This window comes from Arvicola amphibius, chromosome 1 (genome assembly GCF_903992535.2).
Source record: "Arvicola amphibius chromosome 1, mArvAmp1.2, whole genome shotgun sequence".
NCBI lineage: Eukaryota > Metazoa > Chordata > Mammalia > Rodentia > Cricetidae > Arvicola > Arvicola amphibius.
Window position 1 is genome coordinate 197,904,121 of NC_052047.1, and position 20,483 is coordinate 197,924,603.

At 39.7% G+C, this 20,483-nt stretch overlaps 1 protein-coding gene across 1 annotated transcript in view; it reads left to right on the plus strand.

Annotated features, from left to right (window-relative positions):
* Positions 1–20,483, plus strand: part of Ccdc172 (coiled-coil domain containing 172) — a 54,631-nt gene that overhangs the window by 16,648 nt on the left and 17,500 nt on the right. The window contains exons 5-6 of the mRNA XM_038318145.1: positions 16,288–16,389; positions 16,884–16,986. Of these exons, the coding sequence (XP_038174073.1) occupies positions 16,288–16,389; positions 16,884–16,986 (205 nt within the window). The remainder of the gene's footprint in view (positions 1–16,287; positions 16,390–16,883; positions 16,987–20,483) is intronic.

Sequence of the window (20,483 nt, forward strand, 5' to 3'; positions counted from 1 at the left end):
GTTAGAACTGCCCAGGGATATATAATGTAAAGGTGTAAGAAACAGGTGTGTATGCCATGTGATGGGTTAGAGCTGCTGCTGTGAATCACTTTTCTCACCAACCCTGGATGGAGTAGGAGGTAAGGACACAGAGTCATCTCAAGAATATCTGTATGTGTGTTGTTGGAGTCTGTGGTAAGATAATGAATTAAAGCAGTTGTCGGTGGGGAGTGAAGGAGCTGTTTAGGAAAATAACAGGACTTTAATACACATAGAAACAGGGGATGTCCAAAACACACCTGTCCCAGGCCCCAGCGGCTTTATTCCAGCATAAAGTTTGGTTTCTCTTACTTTTAATCAGGCACAGATAGTTGAGGCTCCTTGATTGCCCCTCACCTTGAGTACACTTCCTCTTAATCTAAAAGCCTCACAGTAAAGCAAATTATAATTATTTACAATCAATAATTTCTCAGATGGTCACATTGTGTTGAGATCAGAAAGAGAAAAATCATGGATGCCATTGCCCCACTGTAGTTCTGAGGAGTAGTTCTATCCCTGGGCAGTTCTAACCCATCACATGGTGTACACCTTTACATTATATATCCCTGGGACCCAGAGACATTCACATCAGACAGATGACCAAATGCTCAGTTCACAATGGACTTCTGAAGGATTTGAAATATATATTGACCATGGCTGTACAGTAACAGAGACGCTGGGTACCCCCTGGTTAGGACTTGGTCACCCTCGTGTGGCAGTCCTTTTGTGGTCCCATTGTGGTCACTATGCTCTTGCTGGCTCCTCCTGTGTTCTTCTGCTGCAGTCCTTTAGAAAGGCAAAAGGTGTCTTGTGCTTGCAGCTCCTCCTTTACAAGCTTGCTTCTGCTCTACAGGCATTCAAGAGCTTCTCTGACATTTTTTAGCATCACTGGGATTATGGAACTAGTTGTCTTAAAGACTTTGTCACACAGACAAATCTTATTGAGGTTAATTCATTAGAAAAAAAAGCCCTAACTACATTTTTTTCTGAGAGATCAAACTTTGTTTTGACTTCTGCTGAAACACTGAGAAATAGTATTAATTGTTTCTTCCCTTTTATGGAAAACAAGAAATGTGAACCATAAAAGGAAAAATACATACTGAAGAAACTTTGGGAAAGTGAAGACAGACCATGGAGCTGGAGAGAACATTGTGATGTATGTACATGGTTGTTACTCAGAAAATAATGAGCTCTTAAAACTTCAGAATGGGAGGACGACAAGACCAGTGGATAGCAGGGGAAGAATTAAACTTTACAGTACAGTACTGATGACCAATGGGCACATGGGAAAGGTACTCAATATTTTTAGTCATGAGTAAGATACAAATTAAAATACAGTAAGCTGTTATTGTGCATTCATTTAGTCAAAATTAAACAGATTGACCAAGTCAGTTGACAAAAATGAACATTTGAAACCCATGTAGTTATAATAAAATAGAAAATAAATGATAGAATTGCTTTAAAGAATTGCTTGGCAATTTCTGAAAAGTTAAATATATGTTTATCATATAATTCACCACAACTAGATGCTTTGGAAAAATTAACTGTCTGAAACACATGTTTTGGAAGTTTTTTTTTTTTGTTTTTTTTTTTTTTTTTTTGGTTTTTCGAGACAGGGTTTCTCTGCAGCTTTTTTAGAGCCTGTCCTGGAACTAGCTCTTGTAGACCAGGCTGGCCTCGAACTCACAGAGATCCGCCTGCCTCTGCCTCCCGAGTGCTGGGGTTAAAGGCGTGCGCCACCACCGCCCGGCTAGGAAGTTTTAACTCCTAGTAGCTGAATTACTACATGAAAACTGCACATGATTTAAATGTCAACTAGGAGGTGATGTATCTGTGCAACAGAATAGTCAACAATAATAATATGGTAGAACTTCAGTATACACGATAGAGGGATCTCAAGAAACCAGAGCTGTTCATACTCCTCACTGTGACCCTAGAGGAAATGGATAACAGGAGTCACAAGGGATCTTTTGGTGTTGATGGAAATGTGTGTTCTTATTTCTGGGGATGGCTTCACAGGGTTAATGACCGTCAAATTCATGGAGTTGTGTGATACTCTCTTTAAAACTGAAAAGGAAAAAAATGTTTCTGGTATTACAAATCCTATCAGAATCTTTTTTGGGGCGGGGGGGGGCGTTCGAGACAGGGTTTCTCTGCAGCTTTAGAGCCTGTCCTGGAACTAGCTCTTGTAGACCAGGCTGGTCTCGAACTCACAGAGATCAGCCTGCCTCTGCCTCCCGAGTGCTGGGATTAAAGGCGTGCGCCACCACCGCCCGGCCCCCTATCAGAATCTTTTACATTGTGTCTCTCTTTTCTCAGAAGTACAGACATGATAGGGGTGCCTCTGTGGTACCTGATACTCTTGCTTTTGCTCTCAGTGTCTTCTGTGTTTTATGACAGTTTTATATGGAATATCATCTCTATAACAGCAGGAACTTTGGATCACTGCCCAATTGCCAGCAAGATTCCCAGGCTTTTTGAAGTTAGGGAGCTCTGTCATGCATTGCCTGGTTTTCTTAACTTTTTGTTTAACTTTGACTTCATCTCTAACTATGTTGCATGGTATATGATCACCCCAAGTTTACATTTACATTCACTAAATAAAATCAAACTTGGGTTAGGAGGCAGAGCCTGCAAGTAGTTTACAGAAAGTAATCATGGACAGTCAGAGGGTGTCTGGAAGATGGGTAGAGAGACACACAGAAAGTAGTAGAGAGGGACTTTGAGTGTGGTGGTCTTTTTGGTTTGACAGGGAGGAAGGACACACTCTTTCTGTGACACAGGCAAAGAGGGAATGTCAGCTAGTTGCTGCTCAACGTCTCTGAGCTAGCAGGTTTTCACCCCAGCCTCTGACTCCCAAGTCTTTTTTGGTAAATACATCAATAGAGATTTAGTTACAAATTACATTTGGTGGCAGTGACAGGAGGTGGGTGGACCCAGCAGGCCCCTGCCTGAGAAGCAGACCAGTAACTGCAGATCCACAATTACTGCTGAAACAGCAGTGGATTAAGGGGCAACCACTGTGCTGGAGTATAAAACAACATAATGGGGGGTAGTAGAAACTGCTTTTACAGTTACTGTCCTGTATGTCCACTATATTCAACTTAATTTTCTTTGACACAGAATTTAAACTAGCTCTTCCATAATCGCTTATGCTATTTTCCTGTTCATTCTTCATTTTAAAAGTTAGAATTACACTTTACTTTATTTAATGTCTGTATGTGAAGTGTGTCTGCAAATGGGCATGTGTAGAGCAGGGCATGTGGGGAGGTCAAAGGACAATGTGCAGGAACTTGTTTCTCTCCACTGTGTTCTCCCCAGATCAAAGTCAGGAGCCTTTCCCTGCCATGACTTCCTGCTGCCCCCTGCTTCACTTTTACTATTTGTAGTTCTCATCTATCTAGGATTAGGAATTCAACTTTAGCCTTTTCCAAATGGCTGGTTATCTGTGTAATGCTATTTGTTACATGGTGCATCTGTTTTCAGACATTTTCAATGTCTGAAATATTTGTTATATTTTAATTTTACATATATGTTTGTGTATGTCTCCTTTCCTGTTTTGTTTTATGTTTATTTTAGTTTCTTTCTTTTTCATTAGTTTTTTTAAAAAAATACCAATCCAAATTCCTACTCCCTCCCCTCCTCACTTTCCCTTCATAATCCTCCCACCCCACCCCTCTAATCCTAAGAGAGGGTAAGGCACTTTGCTCTGTGTAAAAGTCCAAGGCCCTCCCTACTACATCTAGGCTGAACAAGGTATACATCCAAAGAGAATAGGATCCCAAAAAAGCCAGTACATGCAGTAGAGATAAAGGATTTGATAGCTAGTGGCAAATTCCTCTCTTCTTGCTTTTCATGCTAATTATTATGTACATTTTTTCTTAGGTAAAAGTTTTGTAAAGTTCAAAGGTTATCTTGTATTTTAATTTGAGATGCGTTAAGTTTATTAATGAATTTAGGAAGAACTTTTATCTTTCCAATCTCTCATCTTCCTGTCAGAAAACTAAACATGGGGCAGCAGATGGCTCAGCAGCTCAAGGTACTTATTGCCAAATCTGAGGTCTTGACTTTGATCTGTAGGACCTACATAGTAGCAGTAAAGAACCAACTCCTACAAGTTGTCTTGTGACATCCATGTGCATGATTTGTGCATGTACCTGCATGTGCGCACGTGTGTGTATCACTGTATTTTAAGTGGGGTTTCCCCATTGGGTATTCTCATGATTATGGTTTGTCTACAGGTAAAGAACCTTCTTCTACATTCAGATTTCCTAACACAAACTTGATTTTGCTGTTTCCAGTGCATAACCATGTCTGCATCACCTAATGATTTGTTTTCCAATATTCATTCTACCTTTAAAATGTAGTTTTATTTGTGGTGCTTTTAGAATGCTAACGAATACTAGAAACGATATTAGATGATGCCCCTTCTTTCTTTTAGGGCTTTGTTACTGATTATGATGCCACACAGACAATGTGTGCTCTCTCTACCTTTCTTTCCGTGCCCCTGCTTTCATTCACCTTCCCTTTCTTTAATGACTATGTATTTCCTCTCTGAATTTTCTCATTCATTTATATAACCTGATCACAGTTTTCCCTCTCTACTCTCCTCCCAGTTTCTCCCTACACATCCCCTCTGCAACTTCCCCCATCCACTCCTCCTCCCTTTCTACTCAGAAAAGGGTAGGTCTCCCATGGATATCAACAAAACATGGCATATCAAATTGCAGTTAAGGCTAAGCTAAACATTTCCTATTAAGGCTGGTCAGGGGAACCTAGTATGAGGAATAAGGTACCAGAAGCCATCAAAAGAGTCAGAGGTAGCTGGGCAGTGGTGGTACACGTCTTTAATCCCAGGACTTGGGAGACAGAGGCAGGCAGATCTCTGTGAGTTCAAGGCAAGCCTGGTCTACAAGAGCTAGTTCCAGAACAGGCACCAAAAGCTACAGAGAAATCCTGTCTCAAAAAAAAGTCAGAGGTAGTCTCTGTTTCCACTGTTAGGAGTTCCATAAGAAGATCAAGCTACACAACTGTTACATATATGCAGAGAACCTAAGGTCAGTCACATACAGGCTCCCTGGTTGTCAGTTCAGTCTCTGTGAGCCCCTATGATCCCCGGTTAGTTGATTTTTGTGGATTTTCTTATGGTGTCCTTGACCCCTCTGTCTCCTACAATCCTTCCCCTCCTTCTGCAGGATTCCCTGAGCTCCACCTAATGTTTGGTTGTGGGTCTCTGCATCTCTTTCCATCAGTGGCTAGATGATGCCTCCCTGATGACAATCAGTCTAGGCACCAATTTATGAGTATAACAGAATATTATGAGACATCATTACATTGACTTTTTTGTCATTCATGCTTGGTCTCTGAGCCATCCTGCCCCTGGGTCCTGATGCTCCAGACAGTGTCAGGGGTGGGCTCACCTCATGGCTTGGGTCTCAAGCTGGACCATCCATTGTTTGTCACTCCCACAATCTCTGCCACTCTTACTCCAGCATGTCCCATAGGCAGGGCAGTGTAGGTCAAAGGTTATGTGGCTGGGTTGGTATCCCACAACCTCCACTGAAAGTCTTGCCTTGATGTGGGATGTCCTTCTTTATATGTTTTGTTTTTATTAGTTGATGAGCAAAGCTGTTTTGGCCAATGGATTAGCAGCATAAAGCCAGGTGGAAAATCAGAACGGAGATATGTAGAGAAAGTAGGCAGAGTTGAGGAGATGCCATGGGGCTGCTGAAGGAGAATGGTGCCAGAACATGACTGGTAAGACACAGCCTTGTGGCAATACATAGATTAATAGAAATGGGTTAATTTAATATGCAGGAACTATCTAGGAATACGCATGAGTCATTGGCCAAACAGTATTCTAAATTAATACAGTTTCTGGTGCGATTACTTAGGTCTGGACAGATGGTAAACAAAAGCAGAGCCGCTGCTTACATTGCCCGGTCACAGGTGATGACCAATGCAGGCTACATACACTCTATTGGTGGGAGTCTTAGCTGGGGTCATCCTTGTAGGTTCCTGGGAGTTTTTCTAGTTCTAGGTTTCTACCTCAAACCAAAATGCCCCCTTTCTAGTCTTCCCTTTTCAGTACTCTCACTGCCCACTCCCCACATGATCCTTCATGTTCCCATCCCCACCTCTCCCAGACCACCGAAGAAATCTATTTCCCCTTCCCAAAGAGATCCAAGTGTCACTCCTTGTTACCTATCCCCTCTGGGTCTGAAAATTACAGCATGGTTATCCTTTACTTTACAGTTAATGTCTACTTTTATTGTGTGTACATACCATGTTTGTCTTTCCAGATCTGGATTACCTCACTCAGGATATTGTTTTTTTTTAGTTCCATGCATTTGCCTGCAAATTTCACGATGTCATTGTTTTTAGCAGCTGAGTAATGCAATTTTGTAAATGTACCACATTTTCTTTATCCATCTTTCATTTGAGGGACATCTAGGTTGTTTCCAGCTTCTGGCTATTACAAATAAAATCACTTTAAACATAGTTGAGCAGATATTCTTAGGGTATGAGTTGAGTGTGCATCTTTGGGGTATGTGCCCTAGAGTGATATAGCTGGGTCTTGAGGTAGATTGATTCCTAATTTTCTGAGAAACCACCATATTGATTTCCAAAGTGGCTGTACAAGTTTAAATTCCCACCAGCAATGTAGGAATATACCCCTTACTGCACATTCTTGCCAGCATGAGTTGTCACTTGTGTTGTTGATGTTAGCCATTCTGATAGGTGTAAGATGGAATCTCAGCATTTCCCTGATGGCTAAGGATGTTAAACTTTAACTGTTTCCTTGCCATTTGAGATTCTTCTGTTGAGAATTCTCTGTTTAGAGCCGTACCCCATTTTTAATTGTGTTGTTTGTTTTTTAATGTCTAGTTTCTTGATTTCTTTATTTATTTTGGAAATCAGCCATCTGTTAGATGTTGGGTTAGTGAAGACATTTATCCATTCTATTGGTTGGGTAGAGTTACTCCAAGATGCTTTATTATATTTATATTATTTGTGGCTATTGTGAAGGGTGTTATTTCCATCATTTCTTTCTCCAGCCAGTTTGTTGTTTGTGCATAGTAAGGCTACTGATATTTTAGTTATTCTTGTATCCAACTATTTTGATAAATGTGTTTATCAGCTGTAGGAGTTCCCTGGTAGAACTTTTAGGGTCACTTATGTATACTATCACATCATCTGCTTTCTAATTTGTATCCTTTCTAATTTGTATCCCCTTGATCTCCTTGAGTTGTCTTATTGCTGAAGTTATAACTTCAAATAATGTATTGAATAGATATGGAGAGAGTGGACAGCCTTGTTTGGTTCCTTATTTTAGTGGAATTGCTTTGAGTTTCTCTCTGTTTAATTTGATGTTGGCTATTGACTTGCTGTAAACTGCCTTTATTATGTTTAGGTATGTTCCCTGTATCCCTAATCTCTCCAATACTTTTATCATGAAGGGGTGTTGGATTTTATCAAAGGCGTTTTGGCATCTAATGAGATGATCTTGTTTTTTGTGTTTTTTTCTTTCAGTTGTTTATATGGTGAATTACATTGACAGATTTTCATGTGTTTTTGTTTTGTTTTGTTTTTTCGAGACAGGGTTTCCCTGTAGTTTCTAGAGCCTGTCCTGGAACTAGCTCTTGTAGACCAGGCTGGCCTTGAACTCAGAGATCCGCTTGCCTCTGTCTCCCTAGTGCTGGGCTTAAAGGCATGTGCCACCACTGCCCGGCTCAGATTTTCATATGTTGAACTATCCCTGCATCTTTGGTATGAAGCCTACTTGATTATGGTGGATGATCTTTTTGATATGTTCTTGGATTTGTTTTGTGAGTATTTTTGCATCAATGTTCATAAGTGAGATTGGTCTATAATTCTCCTTCTTTGAGTCTTTGTGTGGTTTGGGTATCAGGGTGACTGTGTCCTCATAAAATGAATTCAGTAATGTTCCTTCCCCATGTCTTTTTGATTGTTTTGATCTGAAGTCTATTTTGTTAGATATTAGAATTACATCAGCTTGATTTTGGGTCCATTTGCTTGAAAAATATTTTTATAACCCTTTACTCTGAAATACTGTCTGTCTTTGATGTCAGGGTATGTTTCTTGTATGCAGAAAAAGGATAGATCCTGTTTTCACATCCATTCTGTTAGTCTGTGTCTTTTTATTGATAAATTGAAACCATTGGTATTGACAGAGATTAATGACCAATGGGTGTTAATTCCTGTTATTTTGTTGTTGATGGTGATAGTGTGTGTTTCCCTTCTTCTGATTTTGATAATTTGCTGAGATTGTTTGCTGTGTTTTCATGAGTGCAGTCTCCTCAGGTCGGCATTTTCCTTCTAGCACCTTCTGTAAGCCTTGACTTGTGGACAGATAGTGTTTAAATTTGACTTTGTCATATAACATTTTGTTTTCTCCATGTATTTTTTTAATTTATGTTTTTCAAGACAGGGTTTCTCTGTGTTAACAGTCTGAGCTGTCCTGGAACTTCCAAAGAAACTGGTCTGTCAAAATTCAACCCCACTGATAAAGTCTCTACAATTAAACAACTTTATTGCTTTTGTCAAATTAATAGAAAATAAAATCTGGAAAAAATGAAAAAAAATGAGTGTTTATAAGTGAGATTAATGTATGTTTGTGCCTGTGAATACTATACCCATTTCACCAAAAATTGTGGACAGTACTTTCTCTGGTTGTTTGCTGGCCTCGACAGGCATACATCCATGTGTGTGTGCGTGCGCGCATGCGCACGCACACACACACACACACACACACCAAAGAAAATGTGTGACAGAGAAAGGAGACACTTGAGTAGAAGGATATAATAATAATAGTAAAAATGGGGGATTATTTGAAACTCAGTGCCCTTGTCTGGCTCATCACTGTTAGAGGATAAAGGAAGATAAACGGGGAGGCAACCAAGGGTAGATAGAAGAGTGGGGGTGGCAAGTGTCAGGGAAACAAATGTGGTGGCACAAATTAAAAGCAGGAATGGAAGAGCAAACCCTGACAAGCCCAAAGACAAATGGAAGTGGAAACTGCCTTGGTGTGCGCTGTCTGCTCAGAGTCAGTTTCTTCCTCTACTTCCACTACTGCACACAGGGCCTAGAAACATCTCACTTGACAGAACATAATCACCTGTGATTCCAGTTCTAATGGCCCATCACCCTCAGCCTCTGAGGGCATGCATGTTTACACATGGTGCACTCACATACACATAAGGTAGGTAGGTATATAGACTGATGGACAGACAGACAAATATGATAACTATTGAGAGCATTCCTTTTTATTAGATTTTTAAAAATTACCAATCCAAGTTCTCACTTCCTTCCCCCCTCCCATTCCCTTCACGCACCCTCCCACCCCACCCCCATCCAATCCTTCAAAAGGGTAAGGCACATCGCTTTGTGGAAGGTCCAAGGCCCTCCCTACTATATCTAGGCTGAGCAAGGTATACATTCAAAGAGAATAGGATCCCCAAAAGCCAGTACATGCAGTAGGGATAGATCCTGGTGCCACTGTCAGTGGCTCCTGAATCTGCCCCAGCCGTATAAATGTCAACCACATTCAGCGGGACTAGTTTGGTCCTATGCTTGTTCCTTCCCAGTCTGGCTGGAGTTGGATCTTAAAGATCACCATAAAACCTTCATTCAGTAACTGATGGAAACAGAGGCAGAGACCCACATCAGAGCACTGGACTGAGCTCCCAAAGTCCAGTTGAAGTGTGGAAATGATGATAATATGAGCAAAGAGGTCAAGACCATGATGGGTTCACCCACTGAAACAGTTTACCTGAGCTAATAGAAGAGCATTCTTAAGAGAAGTAAAAGCCCAAACGAGAAGATATAGAGTGTAGATGGAAGTTACTGTTCCACCTGGTTCTGTAGCAGTTCAGTCCCAAATAAACACACAGATGATTATATTAATTATAAACTGTTTGATCTATTAGCTCAGACTTATTATTAACTGGCTCTTACAATTAAATTAACCCATAATTCTTGTCTATGTTTAGCCATGTGGCTTGGTCCCTTTTCTCAGTGAGGCATTTTTGCTTCCTCTGTGTTTGACTGGCAACTGTGTCTCTCCTTTCCTCTTCCCAGAATTCTCTTAGTCTGGTGACCTCACCTATACTTCCTGCCTGACTACTAGCCAATCAGCATTTTATTATACCAATATGAGTGATAATCTTTACAGGGTACAAGATCGTTATCATCCCACAGCAGGAGAGTGAGCAGGAAAAAGCAGGAGGTATCTCGGTAAAAGATGTTACACTTGGACAAGATTGTCACAACAGAGCAACCACAGTGTTGATTCTCGGTTGTCGTGAAGATCCGTGTGCTAGGGATGAGGTGTCAAGGCCAGCATTTCAGGCCTGAGGAATTAGGAATGTGGAATAATTGGTATTTTATATAATTTGTGAAAGTATATTTATTTTAAACATTTGAGAATTTATGGGTTCATGATTCATCATTTGATGCAGAATAATAACTTTTGTGATTGTCATAACATTTTTCCAAAGTATTTTTTTTTTTATTTTTTATTTTTGGTTTTTCGAGACAGGGTTTCTCTGCAGCTTTTTTAGAGCCTGTCCTGGAACTAGCTCTTGTAGACCAGGATGGCCTCGAACTCACAGAGATCCGCCTGACTCTGCCTCCCGAGTGCTGGGATTAAAGGCGTGCGCCACCACCGCCCGGCTCCAAAGTATTTTTTGTGTTTACTTCTCTCAATTGGTGAATCAGTTCTTCCTAGATAGGAAAAAATATATGTATTTCATTTGGACTTTGCCTAATTATTAATTTATTACTAATTAGTCTATTAATGATTTTCAGTAGACATATGGGAAAGCACTCTTGTTTAAAGATGGGAATGAATTTTGTTTATCTTAGTTTGGTTTAATATTTACAGCCATAAAACCTAGTGGCATACTCTTTTAATTTGTGTACTAAATAGACTGAGGTAGTCAGAAGTTTATGAGTTTGAGACCAGCCTGATCTACACAGCAAGTTTCAGGGTAGCCAGTGCTACAAAGTGAGACCCTGTTTTAAAATCCAACAACAACAACAGCAACAAAACCACAGAAAAACAAAATCAACTAAGTTTTTGATTGCAGCCTGGGACTTTTAGGCTGAGGAAGAAACTAAAAGTGATTACTCCATCATTTATACCTCAATAAATCTATAAATTAAAATATAAAATAAAAAGGAGACAGTAGAAGAATGGAGAGGACCATTTACCCTAAAGCCCAGGGTCTAATTTCTTCAATTCTGTATCTTTGTTGGAGGCGGACTAGGAGGACATACTTACCCCAAAGTTGTGGACCCATCAGTCACCCTGTCTGCTTTCAAACTAACCAACCCTAGATGGGGCTGGCAAGGAAGACCCTCCAAGAACCCTTAAAACCCCAATCAATCACTGGGTGATGGTAGCACATGCTTTTGGTCCCAACACTCAGGAGGTAGAGTCAGGCAGATTTCTGTGAGTTTGAGGCCAGCCTACAAAATGAGTTCCAGGACAGCCAGAACTGTTTTACAGAGAAACCCTATCATGAAAAACAAAACATCATGATTATCATGATCATCATCATCATCATCATCATAAATCCCTATCAAGGAGAGACTGGATTTCAGGCTCCTAAGGCCCCCGCATTGTACCAGAACTTTCTTTCTGTGTGCCTTGTTGTGTATATTTCCTCACAGCCAATGTTTACTGGCAAATAAAATAGATAATTCTTTAAATTATGTAGCCTAGAGATTGAGGACTGAAAACAATACATCCTCTGTCTCGGGAATATTTAAATCCAAAATTTCTCCATTATGCTTGTCTAGGTGTAGCAAAGCTGTTTTGTCTGATAATGCTGAATAAGACGCTGTGACTTCTTCTGTCTTAAGAGTCGTGTGATGTCCTAGAGCCATCTTGTTACCATTAGCGTCTTCCTTTTTTTCCATTTATGAAAGGAGCAGAAGAACAGCTGTGAGGTTGATTTTCTTTTCACAGAAAGTTTGCATAATAAATGAACAGAAACAAATATTTTAAAAGTATAGTTCTTTTATTTTGTGTGTTTGTGCCAGAGTGTCTCTGCACGACATGCATTCACTAGCCAGAAGAGTGAGAAGTGAGCTAGACTCCTGGAGCTGGAGTCACAGACAGTCATGAGCTGCCATGTGGATGCTGGGTACCAGTGTTCCTAACCTCCGAGCCATCTGTTATGGCTAGAAACACATAGTTAAAGCAACTGTATGATCCATTAAATTAAGTTCCGTGGGCTTTCTTATGGACCTGTTATATGCTTTGCACATACTATGCCAGAACTAAGAACTGGAGTTTAAAGATGGCTGAGGCTCAGGTCATGTTTTCAGGAGCTTGCAATGCAGCATAGAAGAGAGGTTTCTGAAAGGGTGATTGGGATGCTGTGTAAGCTTCCGCTCATGATCACAAAAGAACAATTTTATAGAATTTCCCTCCTGACATTAAAAAAACTGGATGACTGGTAAAATAGTGTGAAAACATGATTTTATATATTCAGAACAAGAAATACATGGTTGTGGTCCAACAGAGAAGAGAAGCACGTTAGCACCACCTCATTCTTGCTCAGTTCTCAGTCAGGATGCAGTTTTAGTTGCACTGAGTGGGAGGACTTACATAACGCAAAGTGGTTGATTGAACTGAAGATGTCAAGATCAGCCCTCATGGAGGCCACATTGGCTAGAACTTAGAGGACAGGTCCATGAGGAGATGAAATTCATACTGAAATCGGGAGCAGATTTTAACCTGTACTCATGGAGGATTCTTAACTGGTACTTACCTGGTGTAAACCCTCCAAGCAGGACAGAGAAAGTTCCAGGAAATGTTAAAGTCAGCGGTTTTGAGAAGTGACATGGAATAAGGAGGTGCTGGTATGCCACGTAGTCACAGTAGAAAGTTTCTATTAACTAGAAAAGCCCTGCTTAATAAAGTTAGATTGAATTAGGCTAGGATGAGGGGCTGGAGTGATATCTCAGTGTTAAGAGCACTTCTTGCTCTTGAAGAGTACTTAGTTTAGTTCCTAATACCTACATGGTGGCTCACAATCTTCTATAACTCCAGTTCCAGTTCCTACTTTGACCATGGAAGGCACCAGAAACATATATAGTGCACATACATACATGTGTGCAAACACTTTTACATAATAAGTAAAAATAAATCTGAAAAAATTTAAAAATAAGACTAAATGCTCTCATAGACTTACTCTATAAAAATGTTACAAACAGTGTCTGAATCTGACCCCAAACAACTTATCTGTCCATTAATATGAGCATAAGCAAGCCTTAGAAGAAAGCAAAACTCAAATGTTCAGCTGTATTGCAAACATGTCTGATGCGCATTAAGAAAATCACTAGACATGTTATCAAGCAACTGATTATAGCTTAAGGCAGTAAGGCAATCTTTGGATCAGCAAACATGTTAACAGAAGTGACAGAAATGATGCAATTAGAAGAAAGCACGGAAACTGCACCAATGCATGTAAGAGTATTCAGGGACGTGAGTGTAATGTGGAGCTAAATGGGCGGTATTTAAAAATGAGCAAACATAGTGAAATATGCCCTTTACTGGTGTCCTTTACCTATAAAACATCTACTCAGCTAAAGCTAGGTGGGACTTTCCTCAGCCTAAAGGATATTTATGTAAGACCCAAAGTTGATGTCATTCTTAATGGTAAAAGAAGGAACGTTCCCCACCTAAGCACAAAGTAAGTGTATCTACACTAGTCATGTCTGCTTAACGCAGCGCTGGGGATTTTAGCAGCAAGAAAGCAGACAGAAGGCACATGGATGAGAAAGGACGAAGTAAAAGATTGAATACGTGAAGAAAACAAGAGCTTGTGTTATGGTTCAGTAACACAAACAGTAAGATGTGCTAAAGGCCTGGTCCCCACTGTGTGTGTGTGTGTGTGTGTGTGTGTGTGTGTGTGTGTATGTGTGTGTGTGTTTGGGGGCTGTTTGTTCTTGTCTACTTTCTCTACTTTCTAGCTTCCGTGAAGAGCTCTACTCTACCACGCACCCATTACCTCAATCTTCTGTCTCATGGTGGGCCCAGGTTTTTAGTCTTTTTTTCCCTGAAAACAAACAAGCTTTTAAGATGTATATCTGCACTAACACAAGTATGGAATGTGCACTGTGCACAAATCAGTTAAAGATGATTGGTTTTGTTTGAGCAGATGAAAGGCATCTTTCAATTTTATAAGTCCATTTGTACTGCATAACCAAACTGTAATATAAATCTCTATCCATCCATATGAAAGGATGGCATGTAATAATAAGTCATGAGGACTCTGTAACCAACATGACTTATCATGTCTCATCCAGTCTCATAGGTGTTCCCATGTTGAGAGGCCCAGGTTGCACTGTGGTAGTGCTGGTTGGTGTGACTTCTCTGTTCATGTGGTTGTGCCTTGTTTTGGAGCGCCAAATGTAATGAGTCTTTGTCTGTCCCTTCACAATAATGACATGAAAGCTTATTATTGATTGTGAAAGCTTGGCCTTGACTTAGGCTTGTTTTTAACTAGCTCTTAAAACTTAACCCATTTTTACTAATCTATGTGGCAGCTGTTACCTCTCTTTCTGCCCATCCAGCTTGTTCTGCATCTCTTTCCATCTCCTGTGAGCCTACATTCATCCCTCTTACTTCCTCTCTCTTTCCCTGGAAGTCTCATCTATACCTCCTGCCTAGCTATTAGGCATTTAATTTTTTATTACACCAATCACAGAAACGTATCTTCACACAGTATACAAATATTCTGCAACACACAGGTACATGGTACAACATAGATGTTAAAATTATTGCTTTGTGTGAAATAACCCAGACACAGAATTATGCATATTGTGATTCTTCTTTATTTGTACAGATAGGCAAATCTGTACAAACAGAAAGTGCAACAGTCATTGCCTAAAAGAAAGAGGATCTGGGGAAACTAGGCAGTGTATGCTAACAGAAGTGGAGTGGTCCAACATAATGGTAACAGATGTAGAGCCTGTATGATAAACCTGCTGAATTGTGTGCCTTAAAGGGTTAATTATACCATAGTTGAGTTATATTTAAATAAAGATGTTTTATGGAAACAACACTAGGGGTTGAAAATACAGTATCTGATGATAATTCCCTAAAAGGTATTAACAGCTGTAGTGATATTTCATTTGTATTTTAATAAAACTTGCCTGAATATTAGAAGACAAAATAGCCACACTAATCAGTCATACAGGCCAGGCAGTGGTGGCACACACCTTTAATCCCAGCAGCCACACTAGTTAGCTATAGAGGCTGGGTGGTGGTGCATGCCTTTCATCCCAGCACTAGGCAAGATGAGACAGGAACTCGCTCTCTTTGAGTCTGAAGATTTCAAAAGGGTAAGAGCTCTCTAGTGACTGACTGCTTTTTCTTATCTTCAAGATGAACCCCAATATCTGTCTCTGGGTTTTTATTATTTCAGCTACAAACAGCCAACCAGAGAGTGCAGATACATAGAAGGGAAATAAGACTTAAAAAAAACTCAGAGACCTACAGAATATGGGATTGGAGTCCAAAATCTATGGCAGAAGAGTAAAATACTTAAAATATTAGGAGACATGTCTTCAGGACAATTAGTGTTGTTTGGGAGGTATCGGCTCTAGGTAGAGGGAACTTGAGTGGCTCTGGGGAACTGCAGTCATGTCCTGGTGTAGTGTGTGGGGTAATCCTGAATCAGTTTCAGTTACAAAGTGGACTTTCTTATTATTTTGGGAAGTTATGAAGTTTTTCTTTTATTTGATGGTAATGGAATATTTCTGTATCCCCTTTTGTTATCCTAACTAACCTATCATACTGGTGATTAATATATGCTGGTTAGTTTACTAAAGACAGTTCCTTAGGTGGTCAAGAGAATCCAGTTGGGACTTTAAATTGACCATATGCTACCTAGAATTTTATTGAAGGACAAAAGGTTAATCATTGATGCCATATTTAATTACACCAAAACCTGAATGCTTTCTTCCACTTGTTTCTTATTTTTCAGTTTTGTATTTTCTATTTCAGGGAATAATGCTGTTAGAGATTTTGTTGGGATGGCATAGCATGTGTATATTGCCCAGGGGAATTTGGTTGGTTTAAAAGTATTGATTCTGATTCATGAATAGGGCCGTTTCTGTTTAGCCTTCATTGTCTCTCAGCAGTGATGGTTTTCAGTGTACAGATTGTTAGCCTCTTTAATTAAATTTATTCCTGGGTAACTTTTTGATGATAACTGTATTTGTTTATAGAAATGAAGTCAATGGAATTGAACAGTGGCCAGTTACAGGAACTTCAAAAACAAAAGCGTCAACTGTTACAAGAATTATTTACTGTCCAGAAAAAACTTAAAGGTATAAGCTGCATGAGTCCATTTATCCTGCTATCAAATACAGTGTTATGCATAGGACTGTGATGGGTTGGTATTTAAAGACTCTTTGTCCTGGTGGTTGGTGCTTCTGCTGTTATACAGATGTAGTGGATAGAACACACAACTGAATTAGTGTTACAGCTGTAGTTTGTCTGAGTTATGGGGATTGAGTGTAGGCCTGACACAAGCCACACACGCACTCTACCCCTGAGCTGTAACCTTGACTGCCATCTTGTCTTGAACTTACAGCTCTCTTGCCTTAGCCTCTTGAATAGCTGAGAGTACAGACCTGCACTGCCAGGCCTGGTGAGCACTGATAGTCATTATCTAAATTGCCATGTCACATTAGAAAATAAAAATTATTTTTATATGTATTTGATATACATACAACAAAAAAAATAAAGTTTTTCATGAATGACTAAAGATAACTTTTTGTTCAATTCTTAAATGATTATAGAATTTTTCTTAATTGTTTAGTTCTAAAAGATGAAGAGACTGAAGTCATTTATACCACCAAATACCTAGAGGCAGAAAAATTAAAAGTCAAAGAAAAACCTCAACATGATGCTGAATGCTTGAGGTGAGCATATGTTATTATGTTTATACATAAAATTTAAATGTTTTGTTTTTTTGAGGCAGGGTTTCTCTGCAGTTTTTGGAGCCTGTCTTGGAACTCACTCTGTAGACCAGACTAACCTCAAACTCACAGAGATCAGCCTGCCTTTGCTTTCCGAGTGCTGTGCTTAAAGGCATGCGCTACCACCGCCCAGCTAACAGTATTTTTTTAAGTTTAATAGATTTCACTATAAAGCTGGGAGTATGCTTTTAAAGCCCTGGATAAAGACATCATTTGCATCAATGTGTATCCTGAAACTTGCTGATAGGCAAACCCTCCCTTGGCCAGAACATCCTACATGTCAGTTCACAATATACAGGACATAGCAGGAAATTCAGTCCTACTTTCTAGATCATGACTAACCTGGTATATACTGTGGTTTTAGAGACATACATTCCTGTGAGTTTTTAATCCATAAATTAGGTACAGTAAGTGATAACCAATAATAAATAGAATAGTTATAATATTCTACAATAAATTATTTAAATTGTATGAACTGTTTATTTCTGGAATTTTTCTGTTAATAGTTTCAGATTAAGTTGAATGAGAAGATCAGACTCTAGTTAACTGAAACCCTAGGCAGAGAGACTTGTGTGTGGGGGGGTGTGTGCACACGTATGCATGTGTGTGTAAAATTCTTTTTTTTATTTTTTGGTTTTTCGAGACAGGGTTTCTCTGTGGTTTTGGAGCCTGCCCTGGAACTAGTTCTTGTAGACCAGGCTGGTCTCAAACTCACAGAGATCCGCCTGCCTCTGCCTCCCGAGTGCTGGGATTAAAGGCGTGCGCCACCACCGCCCGGCTTGTGAAATTCTTTTATGAGGATTATGGCCCCTTCTTTCTCTGCTACCTCAAGCCTGCCAAGCTCTCGTCCACCTAAAGAGCTTGTCACCCGCTCTTTGTCTCATGTCTGCACGTTTTCAGGTCGCTGCTCTACCTGTGCTTACCTGTCCTTGCTGAGACGTGACCCTCCTAGGTGTCACTTGAAATATATTTTTATGTAATCTTCCTTCCTGTTTCTAAACCATGTCAACTGTTATTTTTGCCGGCAATGTCCTGCAGTTTCCTCTACAGTACATGCTGTCTTATGATCACACATTACTCTGTTGGTGTCCATTCAGCTGTGTGCCACTAGACAGCTCTTGTTTACTGTTGGCACTAGTGTTACAGTTCAGTACTGGGGCAGATGCCAGTGTTCAGTAAATAGAGGGAGTGGATGAATTAGTCAATTATGAAAGTTTTCTTCCATAACAAAAGAACTTTCTTTTGTCCTCAGTGCTTAGACTTTTGTTATATTCATGTGCTATAATAATGTGTTCTGTTTCAGTAGTCTAGGAACCCCTTGTGTTGCTTTGTAGCACAGCCCAGGTATGTGGGGCCTGACACACACTTGTCCCAGTGATGGAGCCTGAATGTCACTGAATTTTCACTGCAAAAATATGACAGCACTTGTCTCATTATACACCCAGAGTTGACTGCAAAACTCATTATTCTCCTTCCTCCACCTCCCAAGTGCTTGAATCACTTGTATGTGCCTCGTGGCAGTGTTTTGGTTTTTCTTCTTCACTCTAAGTAGCACAAATAAAAAAACAGACCACGTTAAGTGTTTTGGCATTTTTAAAAAAAAAACAATAAAACTTATTTTCTGAGTGATTTTACATCTTGCATAACCAGTATTTCTATGTGTTTGGTAAAACAAGAAGCTTGCATTAGAAAGGAATCTAAAAGTCAATGTGATATTAATCATTCTTGAAAACTTAAAAGATAATATGGGTTTGTGAAGACCTTTTGCAATCAAAAATGCACAAAATTAATCTGTTTCTGCTACTGAGAAACTCTGAGCATATTTCTAGTTGGTAGTAAAACCATTCAGAAGCCCCTTCCATGGTCACCCAGTTCAGCTGCTCAGAGAAGTCACAGTGATGATCCTAGATTTACAAGATACACAAACACACTATGGGGTTGAAATACTCTCAAACTGTCTAGCAGATGTACTGATAAATATGTATTTATATACATATATATTTTACCACAAGTATGTATGCATATTTAAAACATGGAAGTATGATATTTTGTTTGAAGAAAAACATTTAAACATATAGTAATGTAAAAGATCACTCTGTTGCATGAAGCATGACAATTTTTTAAAGTTTTGTGAACATCCTATTTGGGTTATATGCATTTTTCTTTCTGTGTCCATGTGGGTAAGCATTTGGATGCATATGTGTTTGCATGTATTTAGAACAGTCAGGTCATGGTGCCACATTTACTGCGTGATAGTTTGTTCCATTGTTTGACTAGGTGTTATAGACATTCTGCACACTAGTTTGAATTGATGAGCTTCATGATTTAAACGACACTGTCTGTTTTTAAACAGCCATGACTGTATATTTTTATAAAGATGTTCTTAACTGCTTGCAGGAATATTCCTGACATTATTTAGATAAGTACCAGAGTAATGGAAAATGTTATCTTGCTGTACTGATTAATTTTATGTCAATTTGACACAGACTCTAGTTATCTGAGAGGAGGGAACCCTGATTGAGAAAATGCCTCCATAAGATCAGGCCGCACGCAAGCCTGTAGAACATTTTCTTGTAGTGAGAAGCGGCGGGGCTGCGTCCCGCCACCCGGCTGCCGGCTAGCTTTACACCTGAAATAATTACACGGAAACTGTATTCTTTTAAAACACTGCCTGGCCCATAGTTTCAGCCTCTTATTGGCTAATTCTCATATCTTGCTTTAACCCATATTTAGTAATCTGGGTAGCACCACGAGGTGTGGCTTACCAGGAGAGATCTTAACCCGCGTCCATCTCGGAGAGGAGAAGCATGGAGACTCCCTATGGCGACTGCCTGAAGCATCTCCCCAAATCCTGCTTCCCAGCATTCTGTTCTGTCTACTCTGCCTACCTAATTTTCTGTTCTCTTAAAGGGCCAAGGCAGTTTTCTTTATTAATTAACCAATGAAAGAAACATAGACAGATAACTCTCCTCCATCATTTCCCCTTTTTCTGTTTAAACAAAAAAGAAAGGCTTCAACTTTAACATAGCAAAATTACATATAACAAAACAGTTATCAAGCAAGTATTACAGTTACAATATTTAAATCTATTTTATCTTTTATCATAACTAAGGAAATCTATAACTATCTATTTATTCTTCAACTCCATCAAAGACTCCACAAGGATATAATATTACCTAAGTAAACAAGTCATTTGTAACTTTCAAACTCTAGAAATGACAGAGACAACTCGCTGCCTAGACAGTCACCCAAAGTTCCTCTGCACTGTTGGGGCATCCATCTTCGGGCTTCAGGCCCACAGTATCCAGCAGACATTTCCATGAAGCAGAAAAATTCCAAAGACAGTTCAGTCACTTTCTGCTGTGTCCTGCAGAACGTCTCGCAGACTCTTTCACGAATCAGGAACCCCGAAAGACCATCTCACCTTTAGGCAAGTTCAG